Below are 26,170 nucleotides of genomic sequence, written 5' to 3'. Positions count from 1 at the left end.
ATAGCGCAAAATCTAAAAACCGCAGAGGTGATCAAATACCACCAAAAGAAAGCTATTTGTGGGGAAAAAAAGGACATAGAGTGTATTTGGGTAAAGTGTCGCAATTTTCCATTAAACGAAAGCAGTGCCGAATCGCATAAAATGGCCTGGTCATTAAGGGGCAAATCCTTCCGGAGCTTAAGTGGTTAACTGACAATTGCATAGTCGTGCCCAAATAAAATCGATGTCCTTTTTTTCTCCCACACACAGAGCTTTCTTTTGGTGGTAATCACCACTGCGTTTTTTTTATTTTGTGCACTATAAACAAAAAATATATATATATATATATATATATATATATATATATATATATATATATATATATATATATATATATATTTTTTTTACTTTCTGCTATAAAACACAACCAGTAAATAAAAGAAAAAAAATCAAATTTTGTCATAAATTTAGGTCCATATTTATTCTGCTACATGTTTTTAGTAAAACAAAATCCCAATTATATTAATTGGTTGGTGAAAAGTTAGAGCGTCTACAAACTACAGAATATTTTTATGGATTTTTTTTTTTTTTTTTTTTTTACTAGTAATGGTGGTGATCAGCGACTGTGATATTGTGGCGGACAAATCAGACACTAAAGCCTCGTACACACGTACCGATTGTCGGCCGTAAATATTCGGCCAACGACCGATCGTAGGCTTGTTAGTATGATGCTTCCGACAGCCGACAGCGCATTTTCGGCCGAACAGAATCTGTCGTGCAGGCATTAAAATTTTTGTTGGCCAACACCAGAACGGCTGACTGTTCGCCAGTCAGTACAGAATTCGGCCGACAATCAGCAGATTTGCAAGACTGGGCATGCTCAGAAAAGAAAAAACACAAGGAAAGTTAACCATCACATGACATCACTTCTGCAGTTGGCTGTTGTTGGCCGACAAAATTCGTGTGCAGTCTTTTGCACTTTTCAGCGGACAGGACAGCCCTGGACAAAAGACGGCCGATCGGTCGGCCGACGATCGGTACATGTGTACGAGGCATGAGTGACACTTTTTTGGGGGACCAGTGACACCAATACAGTGATCAGTGCTAAAAATTATACACGGTCACTGTACTCATGACACTGGCAGGGAAGGGTTTAACTCAGGGGCGATCAAAGAGTTAAAAGGTGGTCCCCTGGGAGTGCCAACTGTGCAGGGGGGGGGGGGGGTGCGGTAACTGTGGGAAGACAGAGATCCGTGTTCCTGCTTAGCAGAAACACAGGATCTCTATCTTCCCTTGTCAGAGAATGGCGGCCTGCCTTGTTTACATAGGCAGACTGCAGTTCTGCCTCTCTTGGGAACGATCAGCGGGTCCCGGCAGGCCAGCTGATTGGCTCCAGGCGTGCCCAATTACAGCGGGAGCAGGTCCATGGCCTCGTGCCGCAGACCCGGAAGCACAAGATAATGTACCTTTAGGTGATTTAGCTCAGAAGAGCCGCCGCCCCACAGTATATGTACGTGGGGCTGTCAGCAAGTGGTTAAAGTGGAACTTCGCTCTCCCAATCAACATTTATGCATTTTAATCCTCATGCTGCTAGCATTAGTAAATAGATAGGAAAGTATATCATAAGTACTTGTTTTAAGCTTTTTTTTTTTTTTACACTTCTTCAGTTACTTCCTGGTTTCATACCTAGGAAAATTATGTCAAATCCCAGGAGTATTCAGGAGAGGAGAAGGGGTTTTCAGCTAGGCACACTCTCCTGCACGCATACTTGAGCTAAGGGGAGGAAGTAAATGCTGCATGAAACATTTGCCCATACTTCAGATGGCCATGGCCAGAAAAGTTGGGGGGTGTTTTTCAAAGTGATTTCTCACCAAAATAAAGCATAGAGACATGAATAAATGCGGGAGTTTGTATTGAGTATTGAAAATACATTTTTAGTTTGTGGATTCGCTTTAAGAATAAGGATATGGTCTTAATCTTAAGGCCCCTTTCACACGGCTCCGTTCCGTCAACTGAGCCGTTCTGCCCAGTGGGGGGATCGATCCGCCGATCCCCGCTGAGCAGGCGGATGACAGCTCTGTCTTTGCTCTGTGTGCAGAGATGGAGGTGTAAGATCCCCGCTGTTCTCTATGGGGGAATCGGATGAGAACAGACCGCCTGTCCATTCTAATCCGCCAGACGGATTTGACAGACCAGATCGGATCAGAGGTCAGCGGACATGTCTCTGCTGACATCCGCTGCCCCATAGAGATGCATGGGGCATCCGTTCAGATCCGCCTGAACAACTGACAGGTGGATCTGAACAGACCGTATGTGTGAAAGGGGCCTAAGTCAGAAGTTTAGAAGGTTCCTTACTCATAGTTTGCTGTGAGGATACGCTCCATGTTCTGTACATTACGAAATCCTTTCAGCATTCCATATACTTCTGTTCCTTCTGTTTCTTCATCCCGAAGGTCCACATTCTTCAAATACCAAAAGCGCACAAGTATATTGACAAACTTTCTTCCTGTCAAAGTAAAATTATTACACATAACAGTCGCATTGTAACTGTGGGTATCTTATAACTGGCAGGCATATTTCCTCTTTTCCTACTTGGTTGTAAACGAGTAACTGAATATCGATCACCTGAACTGTCTACTGAAAGCCAGTGTAGAAGTAAAGCTACATTGCATGGAGAAATAAAATTAATAAAATGACATTTATTTTACCCTGCAGTTAATAATATGGACTTCCAGACACAATTTAAAAAAATGTGCCTATAAAATGGTTTTCTACTACAGTACAATACAATGTAATTTTTTTAATTCAATTTAAAAAAAAAATGATCTGAAGCATATAATTGTAAGCTCCAATTGAACATTAATTTGAAATATTCAGTAAGCCTGCTTAAAGAAAAACTCCCGATTCAGTTACAAAAGCAAATTTGTATGAGTATGCTGAAAATAGCTACAAACATATTGTAGATACAAATGCTGTACTTGCTCAGATCTGCCCTAAAGGGTAACTCCACTTGTTGAGGGGAAAAAAAAAAAAAAAAAAAAACATTCCCCTCTGGGTGATCTCTATACATTACAAGGTTTATAACAAACTTTGTTGCAGATTCCCACCTTTTGGTATCCCCTGTGTCCATGTGGTAAGTGAATCTAATGGGAGTGGTTTCATAATTATTAATCAGCTGCTGCACCTGCAGGGTTCTAATGACAAAAATTGCAGGTTCTACATTCCTTGAGCCTGGGTTCACATTAGATGCAGTGCGAATTCTGCACCACATCTAAAAAGCCACCCATCCATGTGAATGGATTGCGGAGTGTATGCTAAGTTAACGACACCCCATATTTTGTTTGCAAAATGCAGCGAGATCTGCAGAATTGGATTGCATGAGTGTTCACACCCATGCGATCTGATTCTGGTATGGACAAAAAAAAAAAGGGTCCTGCACCAGTCTGGTGTGAATGCGGTACGATTTGAGCCATACCAATCCATGGCTTAAATCGCACACCAGAGACACCTCATATAATTCGCACAGGAATGTGCCCACTATCGGATGACATCACAAGGCCAGCTCTCTTGCTCTGCCCCATCCCCCCGCACTCACTGAAGCACTGGGCTGTGGAGGGGACAGGAGGAGCTGGTTCAGGCTCTCAGCAGCTCACTGTGAAACTGAGCCGGGTGCCGGTCCTGGCTGCTGGGTCGATTCTGACCATATAGTTAAGATCTTTCCCCAGCCTGGACCGGCACCCGGCTCAGCATCCCAGTGAGCCGCTGAGAGCCTGAGCCTGCTCCTCCTGTCCCCTCCACAGCCCAGCACTCCAGTGAGTGGAGAGGGGGGGGGGGCAGAGCAGAGAGCTGGCAACTGACAGTCACCAGCTCTCTGCTCATGGAGCTCTGAGCGATCAGCAGTGTTTGATTGCTCGGTCTTAGACAGACAGGTACCAATGCAGCATCCACCTAGGCAAGTCTGATTTCTTAAAAAAAAAAACAAAACCCAAACTTCTTTTTCCAACCTAGTAAATAGCCCTTTCCCCCAAAAAGAAGCACCTAAACATGTTGTAAGAAGTCTTTAGATGTTATGCCAGCCTCCTGCAGACAGTAGCATTAAAGTGTACTGATGATTAGGGTGTACATTCATCTGTGTTTGGACACAATGCAATATTTGCCTGACAATGACAAATTGCACACTAGTGCTACATTTTTTTTTTTTAACCCACAGCTAGTTTTCATCCTTTGCTTCTTCACATACTGTAAAAAAAATGAAGAACTGGGAACCAATTTGAAAACATTTAGACTAAATTTTGAATATGAATATAAACAATACTTTACATACCGTTATCGCCATAATATATACCAACATTTCCAGGAAAAAGGTACAATATTTCATCTGACTCCGCTGCCAGAGCATTCCTGTAGTTGTCAGACAGTCCAGAACATTTTTCTTCCAAGTCCTTTAGGACCTGCCACATAAAGAAAAAAAAAAAAACAAGTCATTACGTGCAATGAAAAGCCTCTGCATTGTATTTACTGACTAGCAGCACTGTGCAGTGTAATAAAGCTTAACTGACTCACCTCCTTTAGCCTGATTTCTAATATATTAAGGCTGTGGGATGACAGCATAAACCTAGATACGAGTATTGTAAAATTTAGTTCATGATTGTTTTAAATGATTACAATGTTGGACTAAACGATGTCTCTATTTTCCTGAATTTCAGTTTGGTTCATACAGGATATAGGCAGGAACTAGAAAATAATATTTTTAGCCCCACTAACTGGTCACTGCCTATAGATCCTATAAAAGTCCTGCTATTTTTACCTTCTTTCCATATTTTGGATTGTGAGTGTTGGCACTATTATACAGAACACTACACGGAGTTTATAAGTAGAATTATATTGTTCGAATATAGTTCTTACATGAGCAAGTTCAAGTAATACTTTCAGTATACAGGGTTCATACACATTTTTACCAATAACATTCCACGACTTCAAGTAAATATTCATGACCTAATGTTTCATGAAATGTCTATGTATACATGTTAAATAAGAAGAAAATCCATGTTACACCCAGCATATTTTTGCCACACACTAACGTTACCTGAAACTGCATTACCCCTATAGACTGTAAAAAAGGTTACCCCACGCAGAGAACGTCACGTGACGGATCGCGTGAAAGTTAACTATTGTAATTTAACCAATATTATAAACTATATTCAAATATACTGGAGAAAGAAAAAGATTTGATGGAGTTCCTGCTTGGGGATAAAGCTTCAGTTCAGGCAGTCATGATGTATAAGGTGCAGCCGGACTGGTATGGATGGTCACAGATGCACAAATGCGGCGCATACATCGAGGGCAGCTTCCAGTGTCCTTTCGGGTCCTTGGTGTTTCCATCCCTGAAGCTGGCCAGCAGCCGGGAGATGACACTAGGGGAGAACCAATCAGGGGACTCAATCAGATCGAGGCAGCGGTGAAGCTCATACCTCAGGGGTCTGAAGAAGGAGCGGTTCATGCATGCTCTGAAACTGGTTACGGCCCCCCGCGTCATCACGTTTGTGCGGACCTTAAGTAAAGTATGCGCTTCACCGCTGCCTTGATCTGACCGAGCACCCTGATTGGTTCTCCCCTAGTGTCATCTCCCGGGTGCTGGCCAGCCTCAGGGACGGAAACACCGTGGACCCGGAAGGACGACGTGCTATGAAGATAGACGCTTACCTCCATGTAAGTTTTTAATATGTGTCAATAAAATTATTTACATCTGCTACACTGAGTGGCGCCTTTCTCTTTTCTGCATATTCAAATATACAGTGATTGTGAAACAAATTTCCATGACTTTTCCAAAACTCTGTGGGTTAAATTATTTTCCAAAACTTTTCCAGGCCTGGAAATTGCCATTTTAAAATTCCATGACTTTTCCAAGTTTTTCATGACCGTACGAACCCTGAGTATAACAATGGTAGCTTTTAGCAGGCTGGACACATCTTGCCAAAATCTAGGAGCGAGCATCATATATTGGGAAAGGCTACTATCAACCATGATGCTTTTATCTAAGCCCCATGTACACAGGCCAAATGTCGGGCGGCATTGGTTGGTTCAATAGAAACTGGCGGACATTAGGCCCGTGTGTACTGAGGCCGGGCTGACTTTTGTCAGAGGGGCAGGACTGAAAGGTCTACCGACTGGCTCCCGATCAGCGCTTCAGCCAATGGCTGAGAGCATTGACCGAAGTGTTCTGGCAGGGAGGCAGGGCGCCCCTGTCAGAACACAATAGAACAGCAGGGGAGATTGCTGTACTAATATCAAAGTGTTAGTGCAGCGGCTCTGACCTGAGCTGTCCAATGTCTTTTCATTCAGCATGCAGGGTTTAACGAAGAAAAACCAGCAGTGTGTACGAGGCTTAACAGATTCAGTTCTAACTCCCTCTAGACGGGATGAGTATGTGTATTTCTTTCAACACCCCTTCACCAGACAATAGAGGGTGCCTTAGAATGACAAAAAAAAAAAAAGGATCGAATGTCACAGAGCACTCAATTCTAAGTTAAACTACCAAGCCATATGCAAAGGGCGGCGGGTCATCCATCTGTGCTGGAATAGCGCAGTCCCACCACATGTGGTGTAAACATACCATGAGTGTGGGAGCTTACGAGCAGACTTTCCTGTCCCCCTGAGGAACTTTGCAGTTGTTATGGCAACCCCAATTTATGCTAGTTATTACTGTACATTGCTTTTTAGTACCTATTACCATTCAGAATTCATTTAATATAAGAGATTTTAATATAATACGGTATAGAAAAAAAATTAGATGTATTGACTGCATTGGTTTCCTTTTTTTAACCCCTTTGCACCTACAGAACGTAAATATGCGGCCTTGGGTTTAGGGGTTGTACCGGGGTACTGTTTAGAGCCGTCGGTCGGCTTTCTTGTAATGACAACCGATTTGGCCTAGAAGCTGCTCAGCTGTCATTACAAGGAGCGGGAGGGGATGTCCCCACCCCTCCCGCCGCGGCTCATCGGGGGAGACCCAAGCCGTCAGCCGGCAAGTCTGTCGGCTGGTTGGCGTCCCGAACAAAGCCGAATTTGGCTCAGTTCGGGTGTCTGATGTAAAAACCTGGAAGAAATGTCATGACAGTTGGGTATTAAAACCTTAAAAGGCGCTAAATTTAAAAAAAAAAAAAAAAAATGAAAGCTTTTAAAAACAGCGAAACTTGGCGTTTTGAATGCGTTTAAGTGCAGAGGAGGGGTTTGGGGGTCTTTTAGATCCCAGATTCCTTCATAAAAAGCACCTGTCACTGCCTATTACTATAACAAGGGATGTTTACATTCCTTTGTGAGAGCAATAAAAAAAAAGTGATCAAAAACTTTTTTTTTTAACAGAATAGGGTTAAAAAAAAAAAAAAAAAATCTAGTGTCCCGTGCATTTCTTCCCAAAAGATTGCATTTGAAAGACCGCTGCGCAAATACTGTGACATACAATATTCCAATAATTCCCCATTTTATTCTCTAGAGTCTCTGCTAAAAAAAAAAATATATATAATGTTTGGGGGTTCTATGTAATTTTCTAGCAAAAAAATGGAATTTTTGTAAAATCTTACCTGTAAAATTCCTTTCTCTGAGTCCTCCGACAGTCGCCGCCTCTTCATATTCGTCACTAATGGGGTTATTGACCTTTGCTCCGTAGGAGTAGCTAGGCAACAGAATATATTAATATCAAAGCTTTTAGCATATCCCACCCGCAGGGGGTGGTCCCCTCAGTCAATACCTCCCTGCTTCCTGCATTTCCAACTCAGTTTCAGTATCATAGCAGTAGAGTACATAAACAAACCCCAAAAGAGGGGCGGGGGCGGCGACTGTCGGAGGACCCAGAGAAAGGAATTTTACAGGTAAGATTTTACAAAAATTCTGTTTTCTCTTACGTCCTCCGACAGTCGCCGCCTCTTCATATTCGTCACTAATGGGGACGTCCCATAGCAGTGTAGACATGAGGGGTGGAAAAAAGCAGCCGCGCCTAAAGCAACGCAGTACCCACATCAGAGAAAGGAACCTTACCAAAGTAAGAGAACCAACTGGGCAACAGGAAAAAAACGTGCTCAACAGGAGCAACAACCCAGGAAAGAACAAGTAACCTAGGGGTGAAAACACCCCAACAGCCAAGGGCCCAAACAAGGGACCCTAAGGCACTGCCGCACTAAGAACTTTACGGCCAAAGGAAGCATCTGCCGATGCCTGAACAATCACTTTGTAAAACTTGGAGAAGGTGTGAACGGACGACCAAGTCGCCGCCTTACACACCTGGGCCACAGAAGCCTGATGACGATAGGCCCAAGACGTACTCAGAGACCTGGTAGAGTGCGCCTTCACAGGGAAAGGAGGAACCTTCCCCCTCAAAGCATAGGCTTGCACAATGGTCTGTCTGATCCATTTGGGGATGGTCGCAGCAGACGCCGCCATGCCCTTCCGAGGTCCCTCAGGAAGGACAAAGAGAATCCGACTTGCGAAAGGATTTAGTTGATGACAGGTAAACCCTGATTGCCCTAACAACATCCAAGGAATGCAACGCCACCTCCTTCGGATGCTTAGGCTTTGCGCAAATCGAAGGCAGGACAATATCCTCATTGAGGTGAAATTCCGAGATCCTCTTCGGAAGAAAAGACGGTTAGGTCGCAAGACCACCTTATCCAAGTGAATCACCAAATACAGGGATTTGCAGGACAAGGCCGCCAGCTCCGACACTCTGCGAGCCGAAGTTATAGCCACCAAAAAGGCAACCTTCTTGCACAACAGAGACAACGAGATCTCCCTGATCTTTTCAAAAGGAGCATGTTGCAACGCGTACAGAACAAGGTTCAAATCCCATGGAGGCAAAGGCTCCCCCCTAGGAGGGACCAGATGTCGCACCCCTTGAACAAAAGGTGCTAACCAAAGAGTTAGACGCCACAGGGCGTTGAAAGAGAACGGCCAGCGCAGAAATCGGACCCTTAATCGTGGCCAACGCCAAACGTTGGTCCACGCCCGTTTGAAGGAAAGCCAACACTCTCGACACCGAGTACGAGCGAGGGGAATATCCCCTGGACTCACACCAGGCAAAGTATGCTTTCCAAGTACGGTAGTAAATTTTTCCTGAGGAGGCTTTTCTAGCCTTGATCAAAGTGGGAATGACCTCAGGGGAGAGACCCCTATCCTTCAGGACCTGGCTTTCAACAGCCAGGCTGTTAAAGCCAGCGACTAAAGCAGGATGGAATATCGTTCCTTGAGACAGGAGATCTTCCCGAAGTGGCAGACGCCACGGTGTGTTGACCGCCAGACTCACAAGGTCTGCGTACCAAGACCGGCGAGGCCAGTCCGGTGCCACCAGAATCACCGTGTGCGGTTCCGAGGCTAACCTGCGAAGAAGCCTGGACAGCAGCTGAATCGGTGGAAAGGCATACATCAGACGATACTGATGCCAGGGCGCCACCAACGCGTCTGCCCGAGGATCGCGCGTTCTTGCCACGAACCTTTCCACCTTGTTGTTTAGACGAGATGCGAACAGATCCACATCTGGGGACCCCCACTTTGCGCACAACATCTGGAAGACATCCGGGTGAAGGGACCATTCTCCCTGGTCCAGGGTCTGGCGGCTCAGATAATCCGCCTGCCAGTTCTCCACCCCCGGAATGTGAACTGCAGATATCGCCGGGACGTGCGTCTCGGCCAAAGACAGAATGTCGGCTACTTCCCGAGCCGCTCGGGCACTCCTGGTGCCCCCTTGGTGGTTGATGTAGGCCACCGCTGTGGCATTGTCCGTCTGTACCCGAACTGGACGGCCCTGAAGCCTGTCCGTCCAACGCAGAAGACAGAGATTTATCGCTCGCAATTCCAGAATGTTGATCGGAAGGGAGGATTCCTCCTCCGACCAAGTTCCCTGGGCGGACAGAACGCCACCCCAGCCCGACAGGCTGGCATCCGTGGTGATCACCGTCCAGGACAAAGGACGAAAGGACTTGCCCCCCGACACCGCTGGGGACTAGAGCCACCACAAAAGACCCCTGCGGGTGAGGTGGCTCAACGACAGCCGCAGATCCAGAGACTGCAGACGCCCGTCCCATTTTGCCAGGACCTCTGCCTGAAGATCCCGCGTGTGAAACTGGGCGAAGGGAATCGCCTCGACAGCCGAAACCATCAATCCCAGACACCTCATACACGTCCGGAGGGACGAGCACTGATTGTCCCTGAGGGACCTGACTTCGCACTGAAGTGTCCGAAGTTTGTCTTCCGGCAGGAAGACCTTCGCCTGAACAGAGTCCAGTATCATCCCCAGGTAGGGAAGACCTAGGTAGGGAACGGACACAACGTTGATTTTGGAAAATTTATCGTCCAACCGAATTCCTGCAGAGTCTGCATCGTGATGGACAGGTCGTTCACCAGCCCCTGACTGGTCGCGGACCGAATCAGGATATCGTTCAGATACCCCAGGACAGAAATGCCCTGGGCTCTCAATAAAGCCAGAACCGGCGCAAGCACCTTGGTGAAAACCCGCGGAGCCGAAGCGAGACCAAAGGGCAACGCTACGAATTGGTAATGATCCTCCGCAATGGCGAATCGAAGGTACCTCTGGTGACCCTCGAAAATGGGGATGTGAAGGTATGCATCCTTCAAGTCGATGGAGGCCATGAATTCCCCCGGAACCAAGGCAGCCACCACCGAGCGCAGGGATTCCATGCGGAACTACGAACCCGCACAAAGCGGTTCAGAGCTTTCAAGTCCAGAATCGGACGTACCTTGCCCTCCTTTCTGGGCACAGTGAACAGATTGGAATAGAACCCCCGAAATCTGTCCCGATGAGGCACCGGGACCACCATTCCCTGGGCCCGCAGGTCCCGTACCGCCAGGTGCAGATCCTGCAATCGCTCCGGAGTCAGCTGAAGGTTTGAGGGGAAAAATCTGCCCACCGGCCGAGAGAGAAACTCGATCTTGTATCCAGATCGAACGATTTCCTGAACCCACCTGTCCCGAATGCGGTCCAGCCAGGGTTGAAGAAAACCGAGCAAACGTCCCCCCACCCCAGAACCGGGTGAGGGCGTCCCTTCAGGCCGTATTGTATGGGCAGCAGACCCGGACTGGCCGGACTTCTGCTTACCCGCCGCCGGCTTCTTCTGGGAGCCTTGTCCCTTGAAGGGCTTGCCCTTATAGTGCGACCGAAAGGCACGAAAGGACCCCTGAGAGGGTCTAAACGAGGTATTCTTCTTACCACAAACAAACTTATTCTTGTGCGTTTGTGGTAAGAGAGAGCTCTTACCCCCAGAAATACCCTTTATCAGAGTATCAGAGTATCCAAGGATTCGCCAAAAAGGCGAGATCCGGCGTAGGGCAAATTAGCCAAAGTCTTGCGAGAAGATTGGTCAACAGACCAACATTTCAGCCATATCAGGCGACGGTTCAACACCGCCACACTAGAAAGGCGCGCAGCCAAAGGGACCATATCTAAGTCCGCATCACACAAATACATGACACCCTGATGAATTTGATCCACCATAGCCAAAGTTGTTGGCGGGGCAGAGTCAGCTTTCAGGGTGCGCCTGAGCACCTGCGTCCAATCCGCAATAGCTTGGGTTGCCATAATGGAAGCAAAAATAGGCTTCAGCATAGAACCAGCAACCGTATAAGCATGACGGGCCAGAGACTCCAATCTCCTGTCCGTCGGGTCCCGGAACACTGGGGTATCCTCAGCAGGGATCGCAGTGGATTTATTCAAAATCGCCACCGCGTGATCCACTTGAGGCGGCACACACCATCGCTCATCAGTGGCGGGTGTAAATGGATAACGCAGCTTGAACCTACTCGGCACAGCAAAAGGCTTTTTTAAATTGCGCCATTGCTCATCAACAGCGCACTGAAATTCCGTAGAGCAAGGAAAAACCTGTGATGTTTTGCGCTTTCTTTGCGTCCCATAAGAGGACATCAAAACAGGAGGACATGGTTCATCCTGTAAATGCAGCGTTTGCTTGATAGAAGCAACCAACTCATCCATGAGTGCAAGCTCTTCAGACGAGCCAGGGGGAGAATTATCAACCCCTTCCACCTCAGCCTCCCCCTCAGACCCCACAAGGTCTAGAGATGAGTGAGACCCTGAGAAGGGCACACCAGCCATAGCAGCCCCATCGCCCTCTGAATCAGAGGAAATAGACACTCTGGGCCGTTTTGTGGATCGATCAGCCACCAGCATCTGCACCTGAGCAGCTAAGTTTGCCACAATAGTGGCCAGATCAGCCCCCTCGGGGGAAGCAGCAGCCCCTTGGCCCCCCACCAAGGTGGGAGGAAACTTGCAATCCTGAGAATCCATGCCCCAGCAAATTAGTAAGAAAAGGGTACTGCCCCTAAGATCGCGGCTAGCGTAGCCCACCGCACCCACTAAACACACCGACCCCCACAGGGACAAGAAACTGGGCAAGGAATACAGGAAAAAAGGGAAGATAAAAACCTGGAGAGATCACACAGGCTGCTGCCACCGATCGCTGTCCCAGAGCAAAAGGAAGTGATGCAAGACTGACCGCCCCTATAAAGCCTATGCAAGGCTACACAAACATGGCCGCTCGGCTGAGGATTCCTTGGGCAAACAGAAAATGGCGTCGACATGTGGCCTGATCGATCGCCGCCAAAATGGCGGCGCTTGGCGCCAAAACGCCGTGCATAACCACACAGGACCGGCCACCATGATTCTGCTCAAAAAAATGGCGGGTCGCCGCAGCGATCGCCGCACAGCATGTCCAAAATCATACTGCTTCATGCTGACACCCAGCAGAGCGGGAGAGCCCCCCCCCCCTCACAGCCCACACACAGGCAGCAAGTCCACACAGGAACTGACGGAGCACAGCAGCCACACAGACATGCAGGGTCACACAGTCCCAGACTGAAACCCAAATAGACAGGTCCCCACATAGATTACACTTACCAGTCCGGATGGCGTGGGGAGCCTGCTCCAGCGACCAAACCGCTGCACTGAGGACAGGGAGTGTCGCAAGTATGACGCGGTGGAACTGCGGTGCGAAACCGCAATGGCGTCCAGTGAGGTAGCCACCTCACCGATAGCATCCCTGCAGCGAATAGGGATGGGTCGTTCAATGTGCCAGGGTAAAACCTAAGCTGAACGCTCGATGGCAGGCTGGGAAGCCCCTGGCCCTGAGCCCTGGGATCCAGGGTGGCCAGACTGAGACCCAGCGCCGCACGATCATCTTCATCCGAAGAAGCTAACTAATGCTGAAAATCAACAGCTAAGTAAAAGAAAGAGAGAAAAGACTCAAAATAAAATCAAAAAGAGAATAGAGGCTGAGACAGAGAGCCCCAGCACAGGAACAGCCAACCTACTCCTAAGCTAGGCATTAGAAACTGAGTTGGAAATGCAGGAAGCAGGGAGGTATTGACTGAGGGGACCACCCCCTGGGGGTGGGATATGCTAAAAGCTTGGATATTAATATATTCTGTTGCCTAGCTACTCCTACGGAGAAAAGGTCAATAACCCCATTAGTGACGAATATGAAGAGGCGGCGACTGTCGGAGGACGCAAGAGAAATAATGATTTTAACTTGTAAGCAACAAATGTCAGAAAAACAAAAAGGGATTAAAGCGTAACTCCACTTTTGTTGAGAAAAAAAAAAAAAAAAAAAACCACATTGCCCTCTGGTTGATCTACTGCATGTACATAGCAGGGATTTTACCAAACTTTATTGCAGATTCCTACTTTGTTATTCTGAAGAAACAGCTGTTTGTGTCCATCTGCAGAGTGAGTCCGTGTGAGAGTGGTTTTATAATTATCAGTCAGCAGCTGCACTCGCAGGGCTCTAATGAGAAAAATTGCAAGGTCTGCATCCCTTTAGACGCGATTTCCCTTAGGAGGCATTTCACCCAAAAATTACATTTTTTGTTGCAGGGGATGACTAAAATATGGTTTGTATCTTAGTGCAGACTTCTGGGAAAATCCGTAAGCCAATCACACAAGCAAGAAATGAAATTTCTGGGCAACGATCTGTACACCATTTGTGTACAGAATACATCCAGGCTGCCATATTGCATTGCATTTTACAGAAAACTACAGTGCTGCAGTTTGGAAAGGAAAGATCATTTTTTATTACATTAAATTACAATATAGATAAAGATTGCCAATTAATAGATGTGATGGCTGCATTAGTGTTTATTTATTATAGGTACTTATATAGCGCTGTAAATGTATGCGGCGCTTTACAGGATTCCCCCCCCCCCTTAGTTTTCACCTGGAGATCTGGCCTGTATTAGAGTGCCCCCACTCTGTTGGGAGGATCAACAGAAACAGCCTTCCCACTTGTGTGCCTCTCCATCTGTTGGATGTGTAAGGCCCCTTTCACACGTACCAGATCTGCCCAACATCAGTCTGTTGATCCCCTGCTGAGCTGAGTGGATGACAGGTCTGTGCCAACTTCACTTACGCAGAGCAGACACGGCCCACTCTGCTCTATTGGCACTCAGATGTAAATGGACCAGCTGTCTGTTTTTACCCGACTGTCCTCCAATCTGATCCAGCCAGCCAGAGGGGAGCCGATCCCCTTCTTTTTTTCTTTGCCCGATCAGACCCAGAGGTAGCTGGGTGTAAAACAGACACAAGTCTGTTTACATCTGGCGCTCCATAGAGGAAAAATGAAGGGTCAGATTGGGTCTGACTGAAAAAACGGACAGCTGGACCCGATCAGATCTCTCGTGTGAAAGGGGCCTAAGAGAGAATAGCTAGTGGAAAATGGAAGTTTAAGTGCTATTAAACCCAAAAGCAAATATGAAATAAATTGCAGCTTACTAATCCTTAGATGTGGTGGCTGCATTTGTTTTCTTTACCCCCCCCCCCCCCGTTTTAACCTGGTGATCTAGCCAGTGACACTCTGGATGAAGGAGCAGAACTTCAGTGCACATTTTTTAACTATCTTCCTACCGGGTCAATTCTGGAAACCTGTTGCTTCCAGTTTCTGATCTCACGGAGGGGAGGGGGGGGGGGGGGGGGGACATCAGTTCCTTTCTCTCTGTTCACTGATGGAGATGCTGCCTTAAGAGTGGTTCCAAGCTCCCCAATGGGACAGGAAAACCAGAGAAAAGAGGAACCCATTTCTGCCTCCTGTAGAAGTGATTGAGTGGCTGAATGGCTGCTTGAATCACTGCTACATGAAACAGCATTGCTGGCTAAAACTTTTGATACCAGGATGATGCTTGTAGCTGCAGGCATCATCCTGGTACAACCACTTATACCCCAGGACGTCAAATTACATCCACCGAGAGGGAAGTAGTTAAAGTTGAAGTCCATCCTAACACGTAAATCTCTAAATCTACAGACATCCAAGATCTAAAACTAACCTATCTACCCCTGTAAGGAAGAAATCACTATACATACCTTTTTTGAAGCTGCTCTGGTCCGGTCTCCAGCGGCTGAAGCTCTGCAGAGGACACACCCGACAATTGCTAGGAAATAAATGGGAATTGACGTCACCTATAGGGTTACTATGGGGCTTCCGTTGTCGGTTGCCTCCTCTGCACCCACCTACACAGTGAAGCTTCCGCTGACAGCTCACTGTGGGACCAGATCAGAGCGGCTTCAGAAAAGGTATGTATAGCAAATTTCTTCTTTACAGGGGTAGATAGGTTAGTCTTAGATCATGGATGCCTGTAGATTTAGAGATTTTAGTGTTAGGGTGGACTTCTACTTTAAGCCATTACAGACACTTTTTTTCCTTTTAAAATAAAGGTTTTAAAAAAAATGAATAAAAGCTGACCATTGAAAGCACCCCTATCAGTGGTAAATAGTTTAAATTGGTTGAGCCCCCGTTCACACTAAGGCAACCTGTGAGGCGACCTGGTCGCCTCACAGGTCGCCTCCCATAAGGAAGCTGCGGACCCGTTCTAATAGGAGCGACACAAGTCGCTCCGACTTAGAAAAAGGGTCCGGAGTTTCTTTGGGGTGACCAGGAGGCGACCGCCATAGACTTCAATGTTATGAAGTCCGTGGCGGCCGCTCCGAGGTAGCGTCGCTTGCATGTGAACGGGGGCTTAAGGTTTTAAGAGGAAATGGAGAGCTTTTGGATGTAAACACAAGTCTGTCTACATCTGAGAGTGCTGTGAATAGTCTCTTCTGTGAGCAAGAAGGAGCAGTGCTGTTTGGATTGGCTCTGAACACTGTGCCTGTGAAAAAAACTATTTGAGGATGGCTCAGTTCACCAGCAGCAGCGGGCGGAACAGCCACTTGAGTGCTGTTAGTGGAGCGACATTTGTTGAGGTCACTTCAGAAATAGTTGTCCATCTTTTTTTTTTTTTTTTAACAGTAGGGAGGTGGCTAAAGTTTAATCAGGCAATGGAATTTTTAACAGTAGGGAGAAGGCTAAAGTTGAATCAGGCAATGGAATTTCTTATGACTTTTCAAAACAGTTAAGCATTGTGCAATACTCATAGGGCTCTTTCACACTGGCAGCTGGAGAGGTGGTAAAAACAGGCAGCCTAGCTGCAGTTTTACTGCCTCCTAACATTAAAGCCTGACAGGGCCATACAAGTGGCTGCAATGACTTGCATCATGACAACTGCAATTTTAACTCAAGTGCCCATTGACATTAATGGGGGGGGGGGGGTCGCACCACAACTGTGAGACAAATGCTTGACTCAAAGTTGTAATGCAGTCCTGCAAAAAAAAAAAAAAAAAGGCATCAGGAACCGATTCACAGCAGATCACTTTTCAGAGGGCAGTAAGCGTGTTTGAAAGAGCCTGTGAGCTTTACCGGTTGAGAGATGTCAGCAGGAATCTGAGTCTACAGACAATGTACATGCCACAGTGTATGATGTAACCAATCTCACATAAATATAGTATAAGCTCTTACCTCCTTGGCAACAAGATTTTCTAATGCATCAAATTTTTTCTGAGACAGCAGTCTTGAAACAAATAAAAAAGCCTAAAAAAAGGAAAGATAAACCACCAGGGTTAGTAAATACATACAATTTCTTTCACAATGTTTTTATTAACTAAAGACAAACTCACAAAACAGTGAGCAGATGCCAAGGCCAGTGGCGGACAGTAGAGAATGATAACATACATACCACAGACAAGTAGGCCTCTTATATGGTGTAGCTCAGTGTTTCTCAACCTTTTTTCAGTCAAGGCACCCTTTAACCACTTAAGCCCCGGAAGATTTTACCCCCTTCCTGACCAGGGGTTTTTTTGCGATTTTTTACTGCGTGAATTTAACGGACAATTGTGTGGTCGTGCGATGGTGTACCTAAACGAATTTGACGCCTTTTTTTTCCCCACAAACAGAGCTTTCTTTTGGTGGTATTTGATCACCTGTACGATTTTTTGATCACGCGCTATAAACAAATGAAGAGCGTAAATTTTGCAAAAATAACAATATTTTTCACATTTTTTTTATATGAAATTCCCAAAAAAAAAAAAAATGTAAAAATCAAAAATTTTTAACATTTTCGGCCAATTTGTTTTATGCTACCTATGTTTGGTAAAAAAAAAACAAAAAGCGTATTTTGATTGGTTTGCGCAAAAGTTATCGCGTTTACTAACAAAGGGAAAGATTTTTTTTTTTTTTTTTTTTTTTAACAAGTAATGGCGGCAATCTGCGATTTTTTTTGCGGGACTGCGACATTGCGGCGGACAGATCGGACCCTTGACTGACATTTTTGACACTTTTTGGGTTACCAGTGATATTACTGCAGTAATCAGTGCTATACATATGCACTGTTACTGTAAAAATGACACTGGCAGGGAAGGGGTTAACTGTATTGGAGAGGGAGGGGTTAAGTGTGTCCTAGGGGTGTGCTTCTAACTGCGATTGGCTGTGGCTACTACTGTAAAAACAGAGATCAAAGGTCCTAAATAGTAGAACCATCTGATCTCCATTTTTACACAGGGGAGAATGACAGGCGGCTTATTTACATTAGCCGCCTGCCTTTCTCCCTCTCTACCGACGATGGCCGCGTGACCGGCGGACTTCGGGTCCGCCGGTCACGGGCACTGTCTCCTTAGTGAACGAGCCGGGGCGGGCGTGCGCTCGCCCGCTATTGGCTCACAAGCTGGTGACAGGCTAGTGACGTATATATACGTCACTTTGGCTGGCCGGGGCTGACCGCCGCTGTATATGTACTTGCGGTGGTCGGCAAGCGGTTAAAATCTTGAGGCGCCCTCCAAAATTATGGGCAGGCTTGAGGCGCCCCATTCTAATAATGCAGCAACATCAATACACGTAGGACACCCAACGTTAAAGGTGACTTTGGAAGACAAAGTCACCTTTGTCTTCCAAAGCAAATACACTTTTGCAAACTGGTAGTGGCTAGTATTCCAATGTTTCTCTTCTCCCTCAGTTTTTCACCATCACTTAGCTCACAGGTGTCAAACTGGCGGCCCTCCAGCTGTTGCAGAACTACAAGTCCCTTAGCTAATGAGACTCCAAAGTTGATGGAGAGAGGCAAGGATGATAGTTATAATGTGAAAAGCGAGAAAAACCAGGTTGCGGCCAGCTGGGTGCATTTAAACAGTATAAATGTGCCACATCCTAACATCTAAATAGAATTGGAATACAAAACACATGGACTTTACTGGCACAGATATAAAAACATAACATTTATTGTTGGTAAGGTAAAATACAAAAACAAAAAGTTGGCAAACAATTGCCAGCACATAAAAAATAATCAAACAAAGCAGAAAAGGGGGAAAAAAAAAACAAAAAGGTAATTGGTAAACTACCACATTATAAAATACATATATTCTGTGACAATGGTTAAATAGTAAGTGTTCCCCAGAGGGAGGCATAAAAGTACCACTTCCCCTCCTGGGGATTTGTAGAAAAAATTGTCACAGATGCCACAAGTTGGCGGAGTGTGAGCTAGGCTGACAGGTTTCACAATTCAGCTTCATCTGGAGCTCTGGTTCAACACTCTGTATAAGAAAACATTAGCTATGTTATGTTTTATATCTGTGCCAGTAAAGTCCATGTGTTTTCTATTCCAATTCGAAGGATGATATGTAGGCAACTGACATCCTCGTTATCAAATGATGATGTCATTTGGTCGTTCGGAGGTTGGCAGCTAGAAGGTTGTAATGGTGGACAACGAAAACTTGTGGTTTTATGTAACTAAAAGGCAGGTTTTATCCATTTACCAGCTTGAATACAATTTTTGGGCAATTTTGCCAAGGCACCCTGGTTGAAAAAGGCTGGTGTAGCTTCACAATATATAATAGATAATGGGAAACAGGAAAGAGGAAGAATCTCTGTAAGGGGGGCACAGTCAGCAATAAAAACAGATGTTCTAATCCCTCTCCATTCTTTTCATAACCAAAAAAAACCAAACAAACAGTTGTGCCTCTAGTTCAGTGGTCACCAAACAGTGGCCCTTTGCTTGCCCTTGTCCAGCCCTTAGAGTACCATTCCTCCCAATGACACCAACGATGGGGCACTATTCCTCCCAATGACACCAACAAAAAGGTGCAATGTTATTTCCACTATGCTAACAATGGGGCACTATTTCTTCTCCTACTGACCACCAAGCCTGAGACATTGTGGACTCCCATTAATGGTGGGGCTGGTTCTATTCCCTATAGGCACAGTCCAGCCCCACTAAAGTCAGAAAAGCAGTAACCTGGCCCTTTGTTTAGGAAGTCTGGAGAGCCCTGCTCTAGTTGTATAGTTGGATGGCTTGTTATGCCAGTGTACCCCCTTCCCCGATTAAAAGCCCCCTCCTGTTCTCTGTGCAGCCTCCTCCATCTCTGAGGAATGACCACAAGTTCTAGTAGATGTGCCCACCCTCAAACACGTCTCGAGAGCTGTGCCCCCCCCCCCACACACACATCCCAGGAGCTGTGCCCCCCCCCCCCACACACACACACACACACACGTTCCAGCAGCTGTGCCCCCCCCAACACACGTTCCAGGAGCTGTGCCCCCCCCACACACACGTTCCAGGAGCTGTGCCCCCCCCACACACACGTTCCAGGAGCTGTGCCCCCCCCACACACACGTTCCAGGAGCTGTGCCCCCCCCCACACACACACGTTCCAGGAGCTGTGCCCCCCCCCCCCCCCCACACACACACACGTTCCAGGAGCTGTGCCCCCCCCCCCACACACACACACATTCCAGGAGCTGTGCACCCCCCCCCACCCACACACACACACACGTTCCAGGAGCTGTGCCCCCCCCCACACACACACACGTTCCAGGAGCTGTGCCCACCCCCCCCATACACACACGTCCCAGGAGCTGTGCCCCCCCCACACGTTTCAGGAGCTGTGCCCGACCACCCATCATGTCCCAGGAGCTGTGGGCGCCCACCCATCCATGTCCCAGGAGCTGTGGGCGCCCACCCATCCATGTCCCAGGAGCTGTGGGCACCCACCCATCCATGTCCCAGGAGCTGTGGGCACTCACCCATCATGTCCCAGGAGCTGTGGGCACCCACCCATCATGTCCCAGGAGCTGTGGGCACCCACCCATCATGTCCCAGGAGCTGTGGGCACCCACCCATCATGTCCCAGGAGCTGTGGGCACCCATCATGTCCCAGGAGCTGTGGGCACCCATCATGTCCCAGGAGCTATGCCCACCCATCATGTCCCAGGAGCTGTGGGCAACCACCCATCATGCCCCAGGAGCTGTGCCCACCCATCATGTCCCAGGAGCTGTGGGCACCCACCCATCATGCCCCAGGAGCTGTGGGCACCCACCCATCATGCCCCAGGAGCTATGCCCACCCATCTATCATGCCCCAGGAGCTGTGCCCACCCATCATGCCCCAGGAGCTGTGGGCAACCACCCATCATGCCCCAGGAGCTGTGCCCACCTATCATGTCCCAGGAGCTGTGGGCACCCACCCATCATGCCCCAGGAGCTGTGCCCACCCATCATTTCCCAGGAGCTGTGGGCGCCCACCCATCATGTCCCAGGAGCTGTGCCCACCCATCATGTCCCAGGAGCTGTGCCCACCCATCATGTCCCAGGAGCTGTGGGCACCCATCATGTCCCAGGAGCTGTGGGCACCCACCCATCATGTCCCAGGAGCTGTGGGCACCCACCCATCATGTCCCAGGAGCTGTGCCCACCCACCCATCATGTCCCAGGAGCTGTGCCCACCCATCATGTCCCAGGAGCTGTGCCCACCCATCATGTCCCAGGAGCTGTGGGCAACCACCCATCATGCCCCAGGAGCTGTGCCCACCCATCATGTCCCAGGAGCTGTGGGCACCCACCCATCATGCCCCAGGAGCTATGCCCACCCATCATGCCCCAGGAGCTATGCCCACCCATCATGTCCCAGGAGCTGTGGGCAACCACCCATCATGCCCCAGGAGCTGTGCCCACCCATCATGTCCCAGGAGCTGTGGGCACCCACCCATCATGCCCCAGGAGCTGTGGGCCCCACCCATCATGCCCCAGGAGCTGTGGGCACCCACCCATCATGTCCCAGGAGCTATGCCCACCCATCATGCCCCAGGAGCTGTGCCCACCCATCATGTCCCAGGAGCTGTGGGCACCCACCCAGCATGTCCCAGGAGCTGTGGGCACCCACCCATCATGCCCCAGGAGCTGTGGGCACCCACCCATCATGCCCCAGGAGCTGTGGGCACCCACCCATCATGCCCCAGGAGCTGTGGGCACCCACCCATCATGCCCCAGGAGCTGTGGGCACCCACCCATCATGTCTCAGGAGCTGTGCCCACCCATCATGTCCCAGGAGCTGTGGGCACCCATCATGTCCCAGGAGCTGTGGGCACCCACCCATCATGTCCCAGGAGCTGTGGGCACCCACCCATCATGTCCCAGGAGCTGTGGGCACCCACCCATCATGTCCCAGGAGCTGTGGGCACCCACCCATCATGTCCCAGGAGCTGTGCCCACCCATCATGTCCCAGGAGCTGTGCCCACCCATCATGTCCCAGGAGCTGTGGGCAACCACCCATCATGCCCCAGGAGCTGTGCCCACCCATCATGTCCCAGGAGCTGTGGGCACCCATCATGTCCCAGGAGCTGTGGGCACCCATCATGTCCCAGGAGCTATGCCCACCCATCATGTCCCAGGAGCTGTGGGCAACCACCCATCATGCCCCAGGAGCTGTGCCCACCCATCATGTCCCAGGAGCTGTGGGCACCCACCCGTCATGCCCCAGGAGCTGTGGGCACCCACCCATCATGTCCCAGGAGCTGTGCCCACCCATCTATCATGCCCCAGGAGCTATGCCCACCCATCTATCATGCCCCAGGAGCTATGCCCACCCATCTATCATGCCCCAGGAGCTGTGGGCAACCACCCATCATGCCCCAGGAGCTGTGCCCACCCATCATGCCCCAGGAGCTGTGGGCACCCATCATGCCCCAGGAGCTGTGGGCACCCACCCATCATGCCCCAGGAGCTGTGGGCACCCACCCATCATGCCCCAGGAGCTGTGGGCACCCACCCATCATGCCCCAGGAGCTGTGGGCACCCACCCATCATGCCCCAGGAGCTGTGGGCACCCATCATGTCCCAGGAGCTGTGGGCACCCACCCATCACGTCCCAGGAGCTGTGCCCACCCATCGTGTCCCAGGAGCTGTGGGCACCCACCATGTCCCAGGAGCTGTGCCCACCCATCATGTCCCAGGAGCTGTGCCCACCCATCATGTCCCAGGAGCTGTGGGCACCCACCATGTCCCAGGAGCTGTGGGCACCCACCCATCATGTCCCAGGAGCTGTGGGCACCCACCCATCATGTCCCAGGAGCTGTGGGCACCCACCCATCATGTCCCAGGAGCTGTGCCCACCCATCATGTCCCAGGAGCTGTGGGCACCCATCATGTCCCAGGAGCTGTGGGCACCCACCCATCATGTCCCAGGAGCTGTGCCCACCCATCATGTCCCAGGAGCTGTGCCCACCCACCCATCATGTCCCAGGAGCTGTGCCCACCCACCCATCATGTCCCAGGAGCTGTGGGCACCCACCCATCACGTCCCAGGAGCTGTGCCCACCCATCATGTCCCAGGAGCTGTGGGCACCCACCCATCATGCCCCAGGAGCTATGCCCACCCATCTATCATGCCCCAGGAGCTGTGGGCAACCACCCATCATGCCCCAGGAGCTGTGGGCAACCACCCATCATGCCCCAGGAGCTGTGGGCACCCATCATGCCCCAGGAGCTGTGGGCACCCACCCATCATGCCCCAGGAGCTGTGGGCACCCACCCATCATGCCCCAGGAGCTGTGGGCACCCACCCATCATGCCCCAGGAGCTGTGGGCACCCACCCATCATGCCCCAGGAGCTGTGGGCACCCACCCATCATGCCCCAGGAGCTGTGGGCACCCACCCATCATGCCCCAGGAGCTGTGGGCACCCACCCATCATGCCCCAGGAGCTGTGGGCACCCACCCATCATGCCCCAGGAGCTGTGGGCACCCACCCATCATGCCCCAGGAGCTGTGCCCACCCATCATGTCCCAGGAGCTGTGGGCACCCACCCATCACGTCCCAGGAGCTGTGCCCACCCATCATGTCCCAGGAGCTGTGGGCACCCACCATGTCCCAGGAGCTGTGCCCACCCATCATGTCCCAGGAGCTGTGGGCACCCACCATGTCCCAGGAGCTGTGGGCACCCACCCATCATGTCCCAGGAGCTGTGGGCACCCACCCATCATGTCCCAGGAGCTGTGGGCACCCACCCATCATGTCCCAGGAGCTGTGCCCACCCATCATGTCCCAGGAGCTGTGGGCACCCATCATGTCCCAGGAGCTGTGGGCACCCACCCATCATGTCCCAGGAGCTGTGCCCACCCATCATGTCCCAGGAGCTGTGCCCACCCACCCATCATGTCCCAGGAGCTGTGGGCACCCACCCATCATGTCCCAGGAGCTGTGCCCACCCACCCATCATGTCCCAGGAGCTGTGCCCACCCACCCATCATGTCCCAGGAGCTGTGCCCACCCATCATGTCCCAGGAGCTGTGCCCACCCATCATGTCCCAGGAGCTGTGGGCACCCATCATGTCCCAGGAGCTGTGGGCACCCACCCATCATGTCCCAGGAGCTGTGCCCACCCATCATGTCCCAGGAGCTGTGCCCACCCACCCATCATGTCCCAGGAGCTGTGCCCACCCACCCATCATGTCCCAGGAGCTGTGGGCACCCACCCATCACGTCCCAGGAGCTGTGCCCACCCATCATGTCCCAGGAGCTGTGGGCACCCACCCATCATGCCCCAGGAGCTATGCCCACCCATCTATCATGCCCCAGGAGCTGTGGGCAACCACCCATCATGCCCCAGGAGCTGTGCCCACCCATCATGCCCCAGGAGCTGTGGGCACCCACCCATCATGCCCCAGGAGCTGTGGGCACCCACCCATCATGCCCCAGGAGCTGTGGGCACCCACCCATCATGCCCCAGGAGCTGTGGGCACCCACCCATCATGCCCCAGGAGCTGTGCCCACCCATCATGTCCCAGGAGCTGTGGGCACCCACCCATCACGTCCCAGGAGCTGTGCCCACCCATCATGTCCCAGGAGCTGTGGGCACCCACCATGTCCCAGGAGCTGTGGGCACCCATCATGTCCCAGGAGCTGTGCCCACCCATCATGTCCCAGGAGCTGTGCCCACCCATCATGTCCCAGGAGCTGTGGGCACCCACCATGTCCCAGGAGCTGTGGGCACCCACCCATCATGTCCCAGGAGCTGTGGGCACCCACCCATCATGTCCCAGGAGCTGTGTCCACCCATCATGTCCCAGGAGCTGTGCCCACCCATCATGTCCCAGGAGCTGTGGGCACCCATCATGTCCCAGGAGCTGTGGGCACCCACCCATCATGTCCCAGGAGCTGTGGGCACCCACCCATCATGTCCCAGGAGCTGTGGGCACCCACCCATCATGTCCCAGGAGCTGTGGGCACCCACCCATCATGTCCCAGGAGCTGTGTCCACCCACCCATCATGTCCCAGGAGCTGTGGGCACCCACCCATCATGTCCCAGGAGCTGTGCCCACCCATCATGTCCCAGGAGCTGTGCCCACCCACCCATCATGTCCCAGGAGCTGTGCCCACCCACCCATCATGTCCCAGGAGCTGTGGGCACCCACCCATCATGTCCCAGGAGCTGTGGGCACCCACCCATCATGTCCCAGGAGCTGTGGGCACCCACCCATCATGTCCCAGGAGCTGTGTCCACCCACCCATCATGTCCCAGGAGCTGTGGGCACCCACCCATCATGTCCCAGGAGCTGTGCCCACCCATCATGTCCCAGGAGCTGTGCCCACCCACCCATCATGTCCCAGGAGCTGTGCCCACCCACCCATCATGTCCCAGGAGCTGTGTCCACCCATCATGTCCCAGGAGCTGTGCCCACCCATCATGTCCCAGGAGCTGTGCCCACCCATCATGTCCCAGGAGCTGTGCCCACCCATCATGTCCCAGGAAGTGTGGGCACTGACTGCTGGTAACATAAAGACAGCCATGTGCACTCACTTGTTGGGCCCCCTCATTGAACTCCTGCAGGCTGAAGTCCTGGTCCAGGAAGGTCTGGATAAGGAGGACGTAGACTCTTGTTTTCATCCAGATGAAGGGATTGGGGATGCTGATCACCATCCTCTTTTTGGGCGCCGGGCGCTGACTGCTGTACTCCCGCCTGATACATCGCTGCTCCGCCGCAGCCGGGGGCAGGAATGGGAGCCGCACAGGGCGACATATCGAGCTCGGTCCCCTCAAACTCAACCAGGAGGACACTCGGAGCGCCGTCCTCCACATCCTGTGCACTGACTAATCCGTCCCCAGGAAACACAGGACTCGGCTTAAAGGGCCCGCTTACTACTTGGGACCCATTCACTGAATTCAAAGTAAGAGGCTCAAAACCTCTCAATACTCCATTCCATACATTGCAAATAATGGGTACAACTCCATGACGGGTAACCAGTCCACCTATCCTGTATTACTAGAGCGCTCTTCTACACACTGGGTGATGGTCAGCCAATCACAGCTCTTCCAGCACAGGTAACAAGGGATGGGAGGGGCGGGGCTAAGCATGGCAGTGTGGGCGGGGCTGTGAGGAGGAAGTGTGGTCTTGGGGACACGCTGTGGATGGAAGGTAACTCATGCAGGCAATTGCTAGTAGGCAGGCTGTGTATTACTTACAGCTGAACTCAGGGGATGAAAAAAATTCTCCTTGCAGTGGCCCCCCTCCCCATTAACTGCTGCTTGTGTTTAGAATCATTG

At 50.4% G+C, this 26,170-nt stretch overlaps 1 protein-coding gene across 1 annotated transcript in view; it reads right to left on the bottom strand.

Moving 5' to 3' along the window:
• MAIP1 (matrix AAA peptidase interacting protein 1) overlaps positions 1 to 25,893 on the bottom strand; it is a 30,818-nt gene extending 4,925 nt beyond the window's left edge. Inside the window, exons 1-4 of the mRNA XM_082260576.1 lie at positions 25,427 to 25,893; positions 16,821 to 16,892; positions 4,304 to 4,430; positions 2,335 to 2,485 (exon numbers count right to left, since the gene is read on the bottom strand). Of these exons, the coding sequence (XP_082116702.1) occupies positions 2,335 to 2,485; positions 4,304 to 4,430; positions 16,821 to 16,892; positions 25,427 to 25,705 (629 nt within the window). The 5' untranslated portion in view covers positions 25,706 to 25,893. The remainder of the gene's footprint in view (positions 1 to 2,334; positions 2,486 to 4,303; positions 4,431 to 16,820; positions 16,893 to 25,426) is intronic.
• Between the last annotated feature and the right edge of the window lie 277 nt (positions 25,894 to 26,170).

The sequence above is a fragment of the Pelophylax lessonae genome (genome assembly GCF_965119305.1).
Source record: "Pelophylax lessonae genome assembly, chromosome: 6".
In the NCBI taxonomy this organism is placed as follows: domain Eukaryota; kingdom Metazoa; phylum Chordata; class Amphibia; order Anura; family Ranidae; genus Pelophylax; species Pelophylax lessonae.
The sequence above is the reverse complement of the archived record's forward strand: the minus strand, read 5'-3'. Positions and strand labels throughout refer to the sequence as shown.